Below are 19,783 nucleotides of genomic sequence, written 5' to 3' on the forward strand. Positions count from 1 at the left end.
CCTTTATATTTTTAATTCTTTTGAGATTTTGTTATTTGGTAATAGTGTGTCAGAGAGTGCATAATGTGAAGAAAAAAAATTCTAGATTTTTTTTTTCAATTGATTTTCAAAGTTCGGAAAAAGTGCAAATTTCGGTGTTGTCTGCCTTTACATTTCTCCTCATAACTCAGGCTACAAAAAAGATAGAGAAGCAAAAACACCATTCTGCTCAGAACTGTACAGGCTTTCACCAGATATGTCACAAGAATATCTTTGTGAATATTTTACCCATGCGAATGTAAAATTGTAAAACGCATTTCCGAAAAAAATGTTTAATTTAAAAATGTCAAAAAATGCACTTGTGCCTGCTATGCTCCTAGCCACATCTGTACCAAAATTCAAGTTGGGATTGTGATGGGATCATATTTAAAAAAATAAAACTATTAGTGTCAATTCGAAAATCTTGAATTCAGATCTGTTCAGCCTGTGGTCTAAAAGTGTGGGGTCCATATTTACCAAATAATCCATGATTTTTAGTTATTACTGTATCATGTTACAGCTTAGAAGCAGGAGAGGACAGAGGAGAAAGCTTTGTTAGGGCTCAACCTGAGAATGAACAGGGGTAGAATGTAGAGCAGATGACAGGCCAGCAGCTTGAGCCTCCAGAGGCCATATTCACACGAAATCTTAACACCCAGGCAACTTTTCAAATGGAGTGAGAAAATTCAATAAGTTGGAATTTGAAAAGAAAAAGGGAAGAAACTCACACAAACATAAAATCAGATGATTCAAGGCTTAAAAAAAAATGATAGGTCCCAAGTTGAATCCCTGTACAAATATAAACAAAAACAGTATCACACCTGCATTTTTTCACAATTTTATAACATACTTTTTTTCATAATTGCGCATCAAAATTTTGAATTTGATTTCTCCAAAACAAAATATAAAGAAACATTTTCTTGTGACATATCAAATGAAAGCCGGTACTGTTCTGATAAAAATTATGCCTCTCCCACCTCTTTATCTTAATTCTAGATATGATATAAAATGTAAAGCCATACCAGGCCAAAATTCACACTTTTTCAAATCTTTACAAGTCTGTAAAAAATTAACTTTATGAAGAAAAAAAATAAAAACTTTTAATTTGTAATTAACTAGACTTGTACTTTAAAAAAAAAATAAAAAAAATCTAAAGACGTCAGGTAAAAAAAATATTCTTATTTGGATCACTTGATGTGGAATGACCCTTTTGGTAAATCCCAGATGATGGGCAATATATTATCTGTTCTCACTCTTGTTTCCACTGTCTACCTGCTGTGCTGCTGGATACTTGCTGAGCTACTGCCCTGCTGCTGGGTACTTGCTGAGTGCCTGCCATGTCGCTGGGTACTTTCTGAGCACCTGCCGTGCTGCTGGGCACTTTCTGAGCACCTGCTGTGCTGCTGGGTATTTGATGGGCATCTGCTGTGCTTCTGGGTACTTGCTGGGCATCTGCTGTGCTGCTGGGTACTTGCTGAGCTACTGCCATGCTGCTGGGTACTTTCTGAGCTCTTGCCGTGCTACTGGGTACTTGCTGGGCATCTGCCGTGCTGCTGGGCACTTGCTGAGCATCTGCTGTGCTGCTGGGTACTTGCTGGGCACCTGCTGTGCTGCTGGATACTTGCTGGGCATCTGCTGTGCTGCTGGGTACTTGCTGAGCTACTGCCATGCTGCTGGGTACTTTCTGAGCTCTTGCCGTGCTACTGGGTACTTGCTGGGCATCTGCCGTGCTGCTGGGCACTTGCTGGGCACCTGCTGTGCTGCTGGATACTTGCTGGGCATCTGCTGTGCTTCTGGGTACTTGCTGAGCTACTGCCATGCTGCTGGGTACTTTCTGAGCTCTTGCCGTGCTACTGGGTACTTGCTGGGCATCTGCCGTGCTGCTGGGCACTTGCTGAGCATCTGCTGTGCTGCTGGGTACTTGCTGGGCACCTGCTGTGCTGCTGGATACTTGCTGGGCATCTGCTGTGCTGCTGGGTACTTGCTGAGCTCCTGCCATGCTACTGGGTACTTGCTGGGCATCTGCTGTGCTGCTGGGTACTTTCTGAGCACCTGCTGTGCTGCTGGGTACTTGCTGGGCATCTGCTGTGCTGCTGGGTACTTGCTGGGCACCTACTGTGCTGCTGGGTAATTGCTGGGCACCTGCTGTGCTGCTGGGTACTTGCTGGGCATCTGCTCTGCTGCTGGGTACTTGCTGAGCTCCTGCTGTGCTGCTGGGTTCTTGCTGAGCTCCTGCCGTGATACTGGGTACTTGCTGGGCATCTGCTGTGCTGCTGGGTAATTGCTGGGCACCTGCTGTGCTGCAGGGTACTTGCTGAGCTCCTACCGCTGCTGGGTACTTGCTGAGCTCCTGCCGTGCTACTGGGCACTTTCTGAGCACCTGCTGTGCTGCTGGGTAATTGCTGGGCACCTGCTGTGCTGCTGGGTACTTTCTGAGCACCTGCTATGCTGCTGGGTACTTGCTGGGCATCTGCTGTGCTGCTGGGTACTTTCTGAGCACCTGCTGTGCTGCTGGGTACTTGCTGAGCACCTGCTGGGTACTTGCTGGGCATCCGCTGTTTCTGGGTACTTTCTGAGCACCTGCTGTGCTGCTGGGTACTTGCTGGGCATCTGCTGTGCTGCTGGGTACTTGCTGAGCACCTGCTGTGCTGCTGGGTACTTGCTGGGCATCTGCTGTGCTGCTTGGTACTTTCTGAGCACCTGCTGTGCTGCTGGGTACTTGCTGGGCATCTGCTGTGCTGCTGAGTACTTTCTGAGCACCTGCTGTGCTGCTGGGTACTTGCTGGACATCTGCTGTGCTGCTGGGTACTTTCTGAGCACCTGCTGTGCTGCTGGGTAATTGCTGGGCACCTGCTGTGCTGCAGGGTACTTGCTGAGCTCCTACCGCTGCTGGGTACTTGCTGAGCTCCTGCCGTGCTACTGGGCACTTTCTGAGCACCTGCTGTGCTGCTGGGTAATTGCTGGGCACCTGCTGTGCTGCTGGGTACTTTCTGAGCACCTGCTATGCTGCTGGGTACTTGCTGGGCATCTGCTGTGCTGCTGGGTACTTTCTGAGCACCTGCTGTGCTGCTGGGTACTTGCTGAGCACCTGCTGGGTACTTGCTGGGCATCCGCTGTTTCTGGGTACTTTCTGAGCACCTGCTGTGCTGCTGGGTACTTGCTGGGCATCTGCTGTGCTGCTGGGTACTTGCTGAGCACCTGCTGTGCTGCTGGGTACTTGCTGGGCATCTGCTGTGCTGCTTGGTACTTTCTGAGCACCTGCTGTGCTGCTGGGTACTTGCTGGGCATCTGCTGTGCTACTGAGTACTTTCTGAGCACCTGCTGTGCTGCTGGGTACTTGCTGGACATCTGCTGTGCTGCTGGGTACTTTCTGAGCACCTGCTGTGCTGCTGGGTAATTGCTGGGCACCTGCTATGCTGCTGGGTACTTGCTGAGCGCCTGCCGTGCTGCTGGGTACTTGCAGGGCATCTGCTGTTCTGCTGGCTACTTGCTGAGCTCCTGCTGTGCTGCTGGGTACTTTCTGAGCACCTGCTGTGCTGCTGGGTACTTGCTGGGCATCTGCTGTGCTGCTGGGTACTTTCTGAGCACCTGCTGTGCTGCTGGGTACTTACTGGGCATCTGCTGTGCTGCTGGGTACTTTCTGAGCACCTGCTGTGCTGCTGAGTACTTGCTGGGCATCTGCTGTGCTGCTTGGTACTTTCTGAGCACCTGCTGTGCTGCTGGGTACTTGCTGAGCGCCTGCTGTGCTGCTGGGTAATTGCTGGGCACCTGCTGTGCTGCTGGGTACTTGCTGGGCATCTGCTGTGCTGCTGGGTACTTGCTGGGCACCTGCCGTGCTGCTGGGTACTTGCTGGGCATCTTCTGTGCTGCTGGGTACTTGCTGAGCACCTGCTGGGTACTTGCTGGGCACCTGCTGTGCTGCTGGGTACTTGCTGGGCATCTGCTGTGCTGCTGGGTACTTGCTGGGCACCTGTCGTGCTGCTGGGTACTTGCTGGGCATCTTCTGTGCTACTGGGTACTTGCTGAGCACCTGCTGTACTGCTGGGTACTTGCCGGGCATCTGCCGTGCTGCCGAGTACCTGCTGTGTCGCTGGAAACTTACTGGGTACAGTACAAACAAAAAAATACCCAGCCTCCCAAAAAGAAAACAAAACAACAACTCCAGATGCTAAACTAATGTACAGTACCATGATGGAAAAATATTTAGAATTGAGAGTCCTCAGTGGTTGATACCTTTTAATGGCTAACTGAAAAGATGGTGACAAATTGCAAGCTTTCGAGACTACACAGGTCTCTTCATCAGGCAAAGACTAAAAGAAATTCTGAAGAATCATATTTATGCACAGCATAGCACAGAAAAAAAACAAAAAAAACAACCATGTATAAGACAGGTGACATGAAGCAGAATTACCATGGGTGATAAACAGTTGTGTCCATAAATATTGGGCCAGTAGATAAGGAATGTTTTATTGGGGTTGGTTCTGTTGTGATGACCCCACATAGTCTAAGGGGCAAGTTCCTTAGTTGATGTAAAAAGACATAAATCCGTGCGACACATTCATTCCTGCAGTGAGACTGTCAAAGGTCGTCATCAGTTTATATTCCCAGACTCTTCTGTCTCTCTGAGTTTTGAAGTTACCTTTTAATACAAGTAATTTCATGTCCATAATGTTATGATCGGGGAGACAAAAATGTATTGCCACAGGTAGATCCATTCTTTTTTCTCTTATTGTGTGGCGGTGAGAATTAATTCTTGTTCTAAGCTTTTTCCCTGTCTCCCCCACATACAGATCCCCAGTTGGACATTTAGTACAAATAATTAGGTACACCACATTAGAAGTGACGCAGCTGAAAGTACCTGGTATCTTGTAGTCCTGATGTGAATTGGGGATCTTTATCTTGTCCGTGGTCATTATAAATGGACAGGTTTTCCTTCTGATTGCAAGGAAAGGTTCCTGCAGCTGTTGGAGAGGACAGGGAGCTTCTGACAATGATGCTTCTTAGATTTGGGGGCTGCCTAAAGCACAGTAGTGGGGGGTCTGGAAAAATGGATTGTAATCGGGCATCTTTTTGTAGTAAAGGCTGTAATTTCCGTGCAGCTCCCCTTAGCACCTCCAGATTTGGATTGTAGGTAACTACTAGAGGTACCCGGTTATTTTCTTCTTTAGCTTTGTAATGTAGCAGGTGATTCCTTGATATTCTGGTGGCTCTTGTGATCTGGTTTTCAATTGTTCTTGGATGGTAGCCCTGATTCAAAAAGGTCTTTCTGAGGCGACCAAGGTGTTCATCCCTATCCATTGGGTTGGAACATATATGATTGTATCTGATGGCTTGGCTGTAGACAATAGGTTTTTTTATGTGTTTTGGATGGAAACTGTCCCATTTAAGGTATGTTGGACGGTCGATTGGCTTCTGATACAGGGATGTCTCTATTTTATTGTTCTGCAGCTTAATGATGGTGTCCAAAAAGTTAATTTCAGTGCTGGAGTGGTTGAGTGTCAAGTTGATGGTAGGATGAAATTGATCAAACTGTTCATGGAACGTCTTAAGCTGTGGCTCAGACTCCGTCCAGATGATTAAAATATCATCAATGTAGCGGTAGTACGCCAGAGGCCTGATGGGACATTTGTACTAAATGTCCAACTGGGGGTCTGTATGTGGGGGAGACAGGGCAAAAGCTTAGAACAAGAATGAATTCTCATCGCCATACAATAAGAGAAAAAAGAATGGATCTACCTGTGGCAATGCATTTTTGTCTCCCGAATCATAGGATTATGGACATGAAATTACTTGTATTAAAAGGTAACTTCAGAACTCAGAGAGACAGAAGAGTCTGGGAATATAAACTGATGACGACCTTTGACAGTCTCACTGCAGGAATGAATGTGTCCCATGGATTTATGTCTTCATCATCAACTAAGGTTCTTGCCCCTTAGACTATAAGGGGTCATCACAACAGAACCAACCCCAATCAGAGGACAATAAAACATTCCTTATCCAAGAACTGGCCCAATATTTATGGACATAACTGTTTATCACCCATGGTAATTCTGCTTCATGTCACCTGTCTTATCCATGGTTGTTTTTTTTTTTTTGTTTCTGTGCTATGTTGTGCATAAATATGTGATTCTTCAGAATTTCTTTTAGTCTTTGCCTGATGAAGAGACGTATGTAGTCTCGAAAGCTTGCAATTTGTTACCATCTTTTCAGTTAGCCATTAAAAGGTATCAACCACTGAGGACTCTCAATTCTAAATATTTTTCTATCTACTGGCTAACACGGTACCAAGATATATATCTTTCCTGTATCAGTATCATGATGGTGTCATAGGATACACTCCTTTCTGTTTGGATAAGCCCACCTAACATGGCACTCCCAATTGAGGGATTCTCTGAACGCTATTTAATAGCAATTAGTTTTTTCACCATAAGGCAGCAGGTAGGCCATGGGCATCTTTACTGATACATATATAATTGCACCTTATTGATACACATGACAGATTTGTAAACACCAAAACATGATATGCAGTCTGCAGTAGATCAGAAAATCTGAACAAAGCAGCTGACCACTTCATAGCTTGTGTATCATACCCACCTCTTCACCCGCACCTTGAGGACATTGGTCTGTCGGTCTGGAATCCACCTTCTGATTTACATGGCACCATATCTGTTGTCCCCTCTTGTTCTGTCCTTAAAAGTTAAAGGGGTACTCCCATGTCCAAGATCCTATCCCAATATGTAGTAGATGTAATAATAATAATATTAGCAAATACCTCCAATTAAAAAATGTACTATAGTTCTGATTCGCTATTTTGCTTCAGTATGTGCAGGGCATTGCAGTTAGTTAGGGATTCATGGTTATGACCACAAACGGTTAACTGTCACTATATGGTTGGTCGTAACCATGGATACCTAAGCTACTGCAATGCCCTGCATACAGGGCCGGACTGGCCATCGGGCACTTCTGGCAAATGCCAGAAGGGCCGGTGCCAGTAGTGGGCCGCTCGATCAGCCTCCCCCCGCCCCCGCCATCGCATTCAAATATACCGGCGTATAGACGCCGGTACAGTTGAATTCAATGATGGAGGAGAGCGTCTACAGACGCTCCTCTCCCATCATTCCCCGCTCTGCATCTGACACTGCGGGTGCGCGATGACGTCATATCATCGCGCACCTGCTGTGTCCCGGGCAGACTGCACGCTGCTGAGACAGAGACAGGAGCAGGAAGGCGGAAGCAACGCTGGCAAGAGGAGAGGTGAGGAGAGTTTTTTTTTTTCCTGGACTGTGGGGCCATTCTCGGAGGAGGTGAGGGGAGGGGGTGGAGGAAGAGAAGAGATGTGGGCTGTGCTCTGTGCTGTATACTACTGTGCTATATATAGTACTCTGTGGCTGTGCTCTGTGCTGTATACTACTGTGGGCTGTATATAGTTCTCTGGGCTGTGCTCTGTGCTGTATACCACTGTGGGCTGTATATAGTTCTCTGTGGGCTGTGCTCTGTGCTGTATACTACTGTGGGCTGTATATAGTTCTCTGTGGGCTGTGCTCTGTGCTGTATACCACTGTGGGCTGTATATAGTTCTCTGTGGGCTGTGCTCTGTGCTGTATACTACTGTGGGCTGTATATAGTTCTCTGTGGGCTGTGCTCTGTGCTGTATACTACTGTGGGCTGTATATAGTTCTCTGGGCTGTGCTCTGTGCTGTATACTACTGTGGGCTGTATATAGTTCTCTGGGCTGTGCTCTGTGCTGTATACTACTGTGGGCTGTATATAGTTCTCTGGGCTGTGCTCTGTGCTGTATACCACTGTGGGCTGTATATAGTTCTCTGTGGGCTGTGTTCTGTGCTGTATACTACTGTGGGCTGTATATAGTTCTCTGTGGGCTGTGTTCTGTGCTGTATACTACTGTGTGGTCTGTGCTGTATACTACTGTGTGGTCTATGCTGAATACTGCTCTGTGGGCTGTGTTATCTACTACACGGGCTGTGCTATAGTATGCAGGCTGTGCTGTATACTATGCGGTTTGTGCTATATAATATGCGGGCTTTGCTATATACTATGGGGAGTATATTATATTCTATACTATGGGGGGCTGCATTATATTCTATGGGGGGGCTACATTATATATTATGGGGAGGTGGGCTGTATTATATTCTATGGGGGTTACATACTCTGGGGTGGCTGCATTATACTCTGGGGTGGCTGCATTATACTCTGGGGTGGCTGCATTATACGCTGTGGTTGGTGTATTATACTCTGGGGTGGCTGCATTATACTATATGTGGGCTGCATGATACTGTATCGAGGACTATGGGGAATACGTTATACTATATGAAGAACTATGGGGTGCATTATACTATGGGAAGTGAATTGTACTACATGGATGACTGTGGCGGTGCATTATACTATATGGAGCACTATGAGGAGTGTATTATGCTATATGGAGGACTATGAGGAGTGTATTATACTATGTTGAGGACTGAGCAGTGTATTTTAATATATGGAGGACTATAGGGAGTGTATTATACTATATGGAGGACTATGGAGCACATTATAATATATGGAGGACTATGGGGTGTATTTTACTAAACAAGTAAAATGCTGCATATTCAGATTGTTTTTGCTGGAACAAAAAGCCTTGTTGTCAGCAGCACATTGCCAGTGTAAACTGTAGATGTGCTGCTGAAAACATGATACTGTATGGTGATCTGTTAGTGATCTATTAGTGATCGTTCTGTCCCATCATTATTCCTCAGCTGGTGGAAAGAGGCCGGGAAACAAGCGTTGAACAACTTCCGTATTGTCGATCAAACTCATTTAGCGGCCTGAACTCAGCGCACGTAAATACAACAGAAAGGCTTCTGTGTGATGTGGAATATGTTAGCTTTTGGGGCCCCATTTTAAACTTTGCCTAGGGCCCCACTTTGCCTAAAACCGGCCCTGCCTACAAGTGTACAAAGATATTATACAGTCACCATGTGACAAGTGGGCCTGTGTAACTTCAAATGCCAGGGCTGAATTTTAGTCCCAGTCCGGCCCTGCCTGCATATATGGGGTAAGCAAAATAGCGAGTCACAAGAACTATGCTACATTTCTAATTGGAGGTATTTGCTATTATTATTATTATTATTAGTATTATTACATCATCTGCACATTGGGATAGGATCTTGGAGATGGGAATACCCTTTTAAATTTTAATCTAAGTCATTTAAAGAAAATGTGTCGTCATCAGAAAATGACAAATTATTTAAATCATTTTTTTTTAAGTTAAAGGGAACAGCAGGATGTTCCCCTCCTCAAGTAGCAGTAGCAGCTTGCTAAAGACTTTTGTACTGAGGTCTTCATTATGTGTTTTTTTGTCTGTGCTGGAAAACTGAAGCTTAATCTTAGTGCTCCTATCTCAGGACTAGTCTGGGAACGCAGTCGCTCATCTCTACTGTTCGCTGGTATCATGTCCAAGCAGGGTGGGTGGTAAACCAGTTGTGCAGAGAGGAGATCAAGTCATCCCTCTTCTCTTCCTCTCTGTTCTCTATGAGTACGCTGGTTTATCAATCACACTGCTGGGGGTATGAAGACAGCGAAGTGCAGAGATGAGGACTGCGTTCCCTCCCATACTAGTCCTGGGACAGTAGCAACAAGTTTAAACGTCACTTTTGTAGTAAAAACAAAAACACATAGACTAAAGACCTCATTATAGAAGTCTTCAGGAAGATAATACGGCACTGCTAACTCTTTAGTCTGGTAAATTCTGCTGCCCCTTTCCTTTTACATTTTATTTAACAAGTGAAAACATTTGTTCGATTTTCCACATCACTTTTTAAATTTAGACTTGTACTTCTTTTCTACAGGTTCATTATCATCACAGACAGTTTTTCCTCCATTGACAGTGACATTTACTCAGATTGCAGCATTCCCACTTTATACTTCTGTCCAAATAGGATCTGAATCATGTTTTTTCTGTGCCCAACAGTATATTATACCTAGTAGCCAGTGGGAAAAATGTAATATATTTTGTAACAGTAAATAGTGATTTAAAAAAAAAAAAAAAATGTTTTAAAACCAAATTGATCTAAAAACATTTAAACAGTGGGTCATGCTCTGATGACATTCCCTTTTACAGTGAATGTATGTTTGGTTGTGCGAGCCTCGTTACAGAATACTTGTATATTGTAAAATATCGCAGTCACATATTGTATAGGTAAGACAGTGAGGACATCTTGTGGAGAAAGTAGGTATTGCAAATAAATAAAAAAAAACATTACATTATTATTTCAACATTTTCCTGTTTACTTTCCTAATGTTTTTCTTTATTTACAAGACTTGCTGCAACATGTAAAATCATTAATATCTGACACATTAGAAAAGTTATTACATAATTTTCTTTGGACTAGATTATATGAATAAGGATATTTTCTCTTTCAGTAACTAATCACTGCTAATAATAAAAATGTTATGGATATGATTTAACGTTTTCAGAATTTCCTAGTCAGAGGACCATTGTCAACTAAAAGTGTACTAAATAATCATAGCTGAATCTACTTTTTTTTCCCTTTCAGAATATGTGAAGCTGCGAAAACGCATGGCTTGCTGGAGCAAGAGTTGGCACATGCAGTAAATGCCTGCTCACATGCACTGAATAAAGCCAATCCCAGGTTTCCTGAGGTAGGTCAATACAGGTCGGGAATGAGCCTTTTGGGCTATTTCACTTAAGTGTCCAAGAGCCTAGCATTTTGGATGTTCCCTTCTTTATTGTGGCATTGCTATACCAATACTGACTACCATGTATGATATTTCTTTTATAGTGCTGGGATTACATAGTGCTGTTTACCTTATCAGTGTAGAAAAATAGTGGAACTGATTGGTTGTCTGTGATGTAAATCTGAAAATATCAATTGTGAGACGAGGGAAGAATTTTAAACTACCGTATATCTTTTACATTGGCCCGTCAGGTTACACCACGTGCTTCTACAGCTTCCCAGTAATGAAATAGTCCAGTGATTTTTGTTTTAATACACACTGTAACTATTCAATAACTATATATAATTCAGTGAGTATTACTTTATTTAGTTTTTTCTTTCTGTCTGAAAATTCCTGGATTCTTTTTCTTCAGTTGGATCATGTGATCACATGGTAAACCCTTGGGAGTTACGTGACTTTTGTGTTTACTGAAAGGGGTCACCTCTATGGTGAAATTGCATAGACCGTTCTGCTGAAGTTCTCAACTAGGGGAGACATAAACTTTCATCACAGTTACAGATGATGATTGTACAGTTCATATCTCACAAGTTATATTGTAAAAGATCTCAATTCAGCCTCATGACTATACTTTTAATATAATGGCTCATTTAGAAGAATAAAGAAGAAAGCCTAATCAATGTTCTCTGAGATGGTACTGGGCTCTAGTTGGCAACATAAGAATGTACTGGTGCATCATGGGAATAAACACCAAGACAAAATCTAGGAAATAAGATGGAGATTAAGAAGAAGATTAGAGAAGGCTGAACTGCATAGATGAAAGTACATGCTAGACATGCAATGATTGTATGATAGCATAGTTACAATGGTTCTTTAATTACCATGTAGTTCTGCATAAAATCAGAAAATTACTTTTCATGTGGATGTATTACCTCTTATTAAGTGTGATCTCATATACGAATGATTTGTGTTTTTAATGAACATGATTGCATGTAAAGATTCCCATGTGGTCAAATCAATTAGTAAAAGAAGTGTGGTCCGTGTCTTCGTATACCAGGGGGGTATAAGGAAAATACTGTATATCTTTGTACAGTGTTAACCAGTTGGTAGATAGTAGAAGAGACCTGAGTGGTCTTGAAAACTGCTATTTATTACCATGTTTTCAGTTAGCTTTTAAGAGGTGTCAACCACTGAGGAATCTGAATTTTGATTATTTTTCTGAGGGGTATAAACAATTTATAGGAGCAGCTGTGACCTCTTCTATTAGTTTCATCTGAGGAGAACGTTCAGTGTCAGCTGCTTTGTTTCCAGACATCCTACAAACAAGTAACACCGTTGTATCCTCATTGTAGAATCTCACTAGGAACACTGCCATCGAGGTAGCAATGAACGTGAAGGCACTGCACAACGAGACAGAATCGCTCCTGGTTGGGAGAGTCCCACTGGTAAGATCTTGATTTACTCATTACTTTCTGCAGTACGTTCAGCAGTCACAGAAACAACCACATTCCTGTTAATTCTGTCTCTAAAGAATGCCTCACTGCATTGCTCAATCCACTATCTGGGAAGTTATTGGCCATCATATTTTATACTACTTGATTAATTTAATTTAAAGTACTATTACTGGATTCTTCAGCATGTACAGCACCCCTGCGGTACACTTCACTTTATGGCAAGGAGCTCTCCGGGTTTAGTGAACTGATAAGTAAAATCATATTGGCTTCCCTACTGTGACATAAGATACAATTGCATATTTTACATAGTTTATTACAATAGTCTTGGTTGTGTTACTCATTCAGACATCCGTTTTTTTCTAGTATGTGAAAGAAAAATGTTTTTCGTCAATGTGCTGGATCAGAATTTTATCAGTGTTTGGTCAGTGTAGCCATTTTTACTCAAGTTAAAAATTAACACAATGGTTTTCTCATATTTAAATTATGAAAAACCTGTGCAAAGCTTCTCCTACCCTTGACAATGATAAAAATGGAGAGTAAGAGCACACACAGATTTTCCAAGACCCATGGACTTGTATGGGTGATTTTGATCAATGAACTGCATGGTAATTAAAGGGAACCTGTCACCAGTTTATTAGTATCAAACAAAAGTCACCACCTTTAACTACTCCTTTATTGCAGTCCATAAACCTGTATTTTATCTACTAACTCCCTGTGTATATCCAAAAAATACCATTTATGTTTCTCCCGTGCTGTATGCAAATGGCTACTACTCCTCCATTTTCCTAATCCCTGTCCTCTGGCTTTGATGTCCTGCGTCATCCACATAGCCCAACGAAGCTCCTGCCTGCACAGTGGCATCACAGGTCAGCGCAGGCGCACTTTGCACTGCCCTACCGAGAGCAGAGCATAGGTTGTCAATGCTCATGCACCATGCAGGACGTCATTCTGGCTCTTGTGTTCCCAGAAACTTGCATAGTCTTTGTTTTCTGTGATACTACTGTGCATGCCAGAGATTAGATCATCTATATCAATGAAATTCAGAGGAGAGTGATTTGGAAAATAGAGGCGGTGCATTCAGCACAGTGATGACGCACATCACTCGTTACCACCGGAGAAATACAAATGTTATTTTTTTAGATATATAGGGGGAGCTAGTATTAGTAGATAATATACAGGTTTGTGGAATGTGACAAACGAGTAGTTAATGTTGGTGGGTCATTCCATATCAAGTGATCGAAATATGAATATTTTTTTTACCTGACGTCTTTAGATTTTTTTTATTTTTTGTTTTTATGAAGTACAACTTTAGTTAATTACAAATTAAAAGTTTAGAATTTTTTTCTTCATCAGTTAATTTTGTACAGATTTTTAAAGTTTTAAAAAAGCGCTGATTTTGGCCTGGTATGGCTTTACATTTTTTATCATATCTCGGGCTATGATTAAGATATAGAGGTGGGAGAGGCATCATTTTTCTCAGAACGGTACCGGCTTTCATTTGATATGTCACAAGACTATGTTTCTTTATATTTTGTTTTGGTGAAATCAAATTAAACATTTTGATGCGCAATTCTGAAAAAAACGTATGTTTTAAAATTGTGAAAACATGCATGTGTGTTACTTGTGTCCTTGTTTATATTTGTACAGGGATTCAACTTGGGACCTATCAAATTTGTATTTTTTTTTAAGCCTTGAATCATCTGATTTTATGTTTGTGTGAGCTTCTTCCCTTTTTCTTTTCAAATTACAACTTATTGCATTCAGCATTTATATGTAACAATAAAGAAACACAAAAAACAACTACCGAAGTGCCAGAATAAATACATCTTAATCATCATAACAACTTGCTCAGCATTTTCAACCTGAATTCATTGAACAAGCCAAAAGAAAAAACGTGATCATATCCTCAAGTGTCATTTTCTAAATACAGTCTCATCCTGATTATATGTTAAAAACAAGATTAAAAGAACCAATATTTTTACCACCCATTTATACATGGAACAATTTTTTTTCTACTATATCACTAAACCTGTCATTTCTGAAGTGTTTAAGAAGAATAGTCCAGTAGTTAAATCCTCGTACTATAAAATATGAACTAATCAAACAATTAATAGTAGGCTTTTACTCTGGTCTTCTATCATCAATGTGTCCCTTCTAGTGTGAAATGTCATCTTGTCCATAAGCGCTCACTAGCAATGGCCGTTTCCTTCTGTGTCAGAGTATGTGCGGCTGTCATGGTGCTCGGCTCCACCTGAGTTATATCTGATTTTTGATCACTTTTACAATGTCTGATTTTCTTGGATACACAAAGGACGGCGCTGGACCAGAAGGTGCAGAAAAGTCACTTCTACGTCTTCATTTTCACAATCTTTGGAGAGTCCAGTAGCCGCCACCAGCGCCGATCATATTCACAGGTCACATAGCCAGTTGTGTCATCCATTGCCGATCTTGTGCCGCCTTCTAACACTTCATAGACGTCACTGTCTTTATTTCCACTACATGGGATGACAGTCCAGTATTGCTGAGTCCCTGTGATGGGTTCTGCTTCCTGTAACCGATATAACAAACTCCTCCTCTTCGTAGTCCTGGTTTGAACAATACATGAACTGGATGTTAAGAGTATTTTTCTCCCTCCATTTGAGGAGTTGCCTGGGTGATAAGATTTGGTGTGAATACGGCCTCTGGAGGCCCGAGCTGCCGGCCTGTCATCTGCTCTGCAGTCACCGTCTACCCCTGTTCAATCTCAGGTTGGGCCCTAACAAAGCTTTCTCCTCTGTCCTCTCCTGCTTCTAAGCTCTAACATAATAAAATAATACAGGAATATCTAACAATCATGGATTATTTGGTAAATACAGACCCCACACTGTAAGGCTACTTTCAGACATAGCGCATTTTTGAGCGCTATTTTGCGGGCGCTTTTCAAAAATGCGCAATGTCATTTTCGTCTGCCGGCAAAGTGAATGAGAAATTCACTTTGCCGTTCAGACACACCGCAAAAAAACGCGGCGCTTTTGTCTGCAAACACGCCGGCGTAAAAAGAATTGACATGTCAATTCTTTACGCAGCGGCGTGTCTGCGTATCCCCCTAGGGCCCCATATTACCTTCCACACACAGCGCCTTTGTCCTGGGTGTCGGCGTCTTTGTACGGAGGGGTTGACACCCAGGACCGGACGTGACGTCGGACAGGAAGAGGGAAGCCCCCGCCCCCCAGTGAAGCAGCATGGAGTCCTTGTGTGTGTGTGTGTGTGTGTGTGTGTGTGTGTGTGCGCGCGCGCATGTGTCCCCATGCGACGCTAGTGCCACCATTGTGCTAAGTCGCCGTATGGGACTACTACTCCCATCCGGTATTAGGATGGGAGAGTTGTCCCTGTGTCCGGCGACTTAGCACAATTGTAAAGTTACACAAAACACCTACACACAATACACATACATGACACACAGTACAGTACATACAACATATAACACAGAGTATATACTCACCAACAGCACACTTGTAGGCGAAGCCCTCGATCCTCCAGGAAAAAATCCAAAAATAATAAACCAAATCCATACTCCCTGTCCGCAGAATCCATAAAACGAGTGTCCCACGCCGATCCCCTGCTCTCCGGCGATACACTGCCAGGAGCGAAGCTCCTAGCAGTGTATCGCGTACTGTTCCCGAGTTCAGTGGCTCCGGCGTCTCGGTTAACAGCAGTACAGCTGCGTTGAACTTTCCCACGCAGCACTGCCGTTAAGCGAGAGTGCCGGGGTCAATGACCGCCGGTAAACTCGCTCGCGCATGCGCAGTGACACACCGACAGGAACTATGGCTCCTGTCAGTGTGTTGCTGCAGCCTTGGAGAGCAGACATATCTCTGGATGTGTCTGTTCTCCATGGAAAATCTTGATACGTGGCACTTAAATATGTGGCAATTAAATACGTGACACGTGGCACTTATACGTGATACGTGTCACTTAAATACGTGGCACTGAAATACGTGATACGTGGCACTTTGATACGTGGCACGTGTCACTTAAATACGTGGCACTGAAATATGTGGCACGTGGCACTTTGATTCGTGGCACGTGTCTCTTAAATACGTGGCACTGAAATATGTGGCACGTGGCACTTTGATGCGTGGCACTTTGATACGTGGCACGTGGCACTGAAATATGTGGCACGTGGCACTTTGATACGTGGCGCGTGTCACTTAAATACGTGGCACGTGGCACTGAAATATGTGGCACTTTGATACGTGGCACGTGGCTCCTTGATACGTGGCACGTGGCACTGAAATATGTGGCACGTGGCACTTTGATACGTGGCACGTGGCACTTTGATACATGGCACGTGTCACTTAAATACGTGGCACGTGGCACTTTGATACGTGGCACTGAAATATGTGGCACGTGGCACTTTGATACGTGGCACTTTGATACGTGGCACTGAAATACGTGATACGTGGCACTGAAATACGTGGCACGTGGCACTGAAATACGTGATACGTGGCACATAAATACGTGGCACTTAAATACGTGGCACTGAAATACGTGGCACGTGGCACTGAAATACGTGGCACGTGGCACTGAAATACGTGGCACTGAAATATGTGGCACTGAAATACGTGGCACTGAAATACGTGATACGTGGCAAAGAAATACGTGGCACTTAAATACGTGGCACTTAGGCTATGTTCACATTTGCGTTGTGCGCCGCATGCGTCCTTTTTTTGATTGATTTTGGACTCAGCAAAAATGCAACTTGCTGCGTCCTCTGCGGCCGGATGCGTGCGCTGCAGTGACGCATGCGGCGCAAAACGCAAGTGCGACGCATGTCCATGCGCCCCCATGTTAAATATAGGGGCGCATGACGCATGCGGCGCCCGACGCTGCGGCGCAGACCGCAAATGTGAACGTAGACTTAAATAGCTGGATAGAGCTGGATCCGCGGGCTGTGATCTGGCCTACGCTCAGCACTCTGCGGAGCGCTGTCATTCAAAACACGTCCACTCATTTTGGTGTTTAGTCCCAAAATGGAGGATGGAAGAAGAAAAGGGTTGGACAAGGAAATGACATCATTTCTTTTTTTTTTCCCCCACTGCAGTTAAAGCTTTATTTGTGTCAAACACAGACAATCTGCAGAGAAAACTGCATAAAAAACCGCACTAAAAACCGCATCAAAAACCGCATCAAAAACGCATCAAAAACGCACCTGCGTTTTCTGCCAAGAGCTGCGGTTTTTGTCCTGAAAAAAAAGGATTGAAATCAGGATCGTGTGAACATACCCTTAGGCCATGTTCACACGCTGCGGGTTCCTCTGCGGGTTAATCCCGCAGCGGAATTGAAAATCTGCAGGGCAAAACCGCTGTGGTTATCCCTGCAGATTTATCGCGGTTTGTTCCGCGGTTTCCGCTGCGGGATTACTGCTGTACTATTGATGCTGCATATGCAGCAATATGCAGCATCAATAGTAATGTAAAAAATAATAAAAATTGGCTATACTCGCCCTCTGACGTCGCGATCTCCCCGGCGCTGCAAGCGGCTGTGCCGACAAGGACCTTCGTGACGTCACGGTCATGTGACCGCGGCGTCCTCACGGTCATGTGACCGCGACGTCACCACAGGTCCTGTTCGGCACAGCAACTGAGACCGGACGGCCGCGGGCAGCGCTGAGAGGTGAGTATAGCTTCATTTTTTATTTTAATTCTTTTTTTTACACTATTTTATGGTTCCCAGGGCCTGGAGGAGAGTCTCCTCTCCTCCACCCCGGGTACCACCCGCACATTATCCGCTTACTTCCCGCAACGTGGGCACAGCCCCATGCGGGAAGTAAGCGGTTCAATGCATTCCTATGGGTGCAGAATCGCAGCGATTCTGCACAAAGAAGTGACATGCTGCGGCTTGTAAACCGCTGCGTTTCTGCGTGGTTTTTCCCGCAGCATGTGCACTGCGGTTTGCGGTTTCCATAGGGTTTACATGTTAATGTAAACGCTATGGAAACTGCTGCGGACCCGCAGCATCAAAATCGCGGCGGTTCCGCGGTAAAAACCGCAGCGTGTGAACATGGCCTTACCGTACAGGGTTACGAGGGGGGACGTCTGACTGACGCCTGCCCTAGTAACCTGGGGTTAGTAAACCCCAGATGATGTCTGTTCCGCTTGCTGAGGCGTCTTTGGCTCAAGGCCATTGCAGCTGGCAGAATCGACATGATGTTAACTCCAGTGTGTATTGTATTCTGAGTCATAAAGACAGGAAATGACCTCAATGACTCTTTTTTTTTTTCCCCTTTTTTTTTTTTTCAAACAAACTTTATTTTCAGTACACAATGCTGAAAAAAACGCAGCTGCAAAAAACGCAGCAAAAAACGCTGTGTGTGAAAGCAGCTGCGTTTTTTGCCTGCGTAAAAAAACGCAGGTAAAGCAGCAGCAAAATACGCGCGCGTAAAAATACGCAGCAAATATGCTGTGTGTGAAAGTAGCCTTAGACCACAGGCTGAACAGATCTGAAATCAAGATTTTTGAACTGACACTGTAATAGTTTTATTTTTTAAAATATGATCCCATCACGATCCCAGCTTGTATTTTGGTGCAGAAGTGGCTAGGAGCATAACAGGCATATGTGCAGTTTTTGAAATATTTAAATTAAACGTTTTTTTTCGGAAATGGGTTTTAAAGTTTTGCGCTTGCGTTCGCATAGGTAAATTATTATCAAAGATACTCTTGTGACATATCTGGTGAAAGCATGTACAGTTCTGAGTAGAATGGTGTTTATTTTGTTTCTCTATCTCTTTTCTAGCCTGAGTTATGGGGAGAAATGTAAGGGCAGGCAACACCGAAATTCGCACTTTTTCCGAACTTTGAAAATAAATAAAAAAAAATATCTAGAATTTTTTTTTTCTTCACATTTTGCATTCTCTGACAAACTATTACCAAATACCAAAATCTCAAAAGAATTAAAAATATAGTGGTAAAAATCATTGGTTCACTTGACATGGAATGACCCTGGTGACTTTTGTTTGGATACTGAAAAACTGGTGACAGGTTCCCTTTAATGCATCGTTCATTTGTGCTCTCAATTTTAAGAGGCTGTATAGAGGCGCCCTTCACAGATATGTGGATCTTATATATGCACTAATGTGGTAAATGACATTTAGTAGTCCATGCGCCTACTGAAAATGAGTTAAAGGGGTTTTCCCTTTTCATGGCATTGCACTGCAATTCCTTGCACAGCAGGTTGCTGTTCGACACTGTTTAGGCGAAAGAGAATCAGATGCAGAGCTAAGTCAGTGTTATGCCTTGGCCTCCTGGTTCTCAGGATCGGTGGGAATCACGGAGGTCCTTATGTCATCACTTTATGACATAGAGCATAGCCCGCCACTTTCATACATGGCTCACATTGATCAGACATTTCTAATGAGTTCTTACTTGTTTTGCAGCAGCTGGAAGCCCATCATGAAGAGTTTTTATCCAATGCACTGCATGACGTTGAACTAGAGTTAACGAAGCTGGCGGAGATCCCCTGGCTTTACTATGTCTTACAGCCAGATGAGGAAGAGGTACATGACCTGCATTTCTGCATGCCAATATAGGAATGGCATAGAGTAAAATATCGCTGTCATGAAGGACATCTGCCATAATGTT

The 19,783-nt window shown here is 43.7% G+C and overlaps 1 protein-coding gene across 4 annotated transcripts in view; it reads left to right on the forward strand.

Moving 5' to 3' along the window:
- The window catches only part of DGKH (diacylglycerol kinase eta), a 374,981-nt gene that overhangs the window by 337,466 nt on the left and 17,732 nt on the right, over positions 1–19,783 (forward strand). For all 4 annotated transcript variants that reach the window (XM_077297324.1, XM_077297326.1, XM_077297323.1 and 1 more), the window contains 3 exons: positions 10,572–10,677; positions 12,063–12,155; positions 19,579–19,698. In XM_077297324.1, coding sequence (XP_077153439.1) covers positions 10,572–10,677; positions 12,063–12,155; positions 19,579–19,698 — 319 coding nt within the window. The remainder of the gene's footprint in view (positions 1–10,571; positions 10,678–12,062; positions 12,156–19,578; positions 19,699–19,783) is intronic.

Source organism: Ranitomeya variabilis, chromosome 3 (assembly GCF_051348905.1).
Source record: "Ranitomeya variabilis isolate aRanVar5 chromosome 3, aRanVar5.hap1, whole genome shotgun sequence".
Taxonomy (NCBI): Eukaryota; Metazoa; Chordata; class Amphibia; order Anura; family Dendrobatidae; genus Ranitomeya; species Ranitomeya variabilis.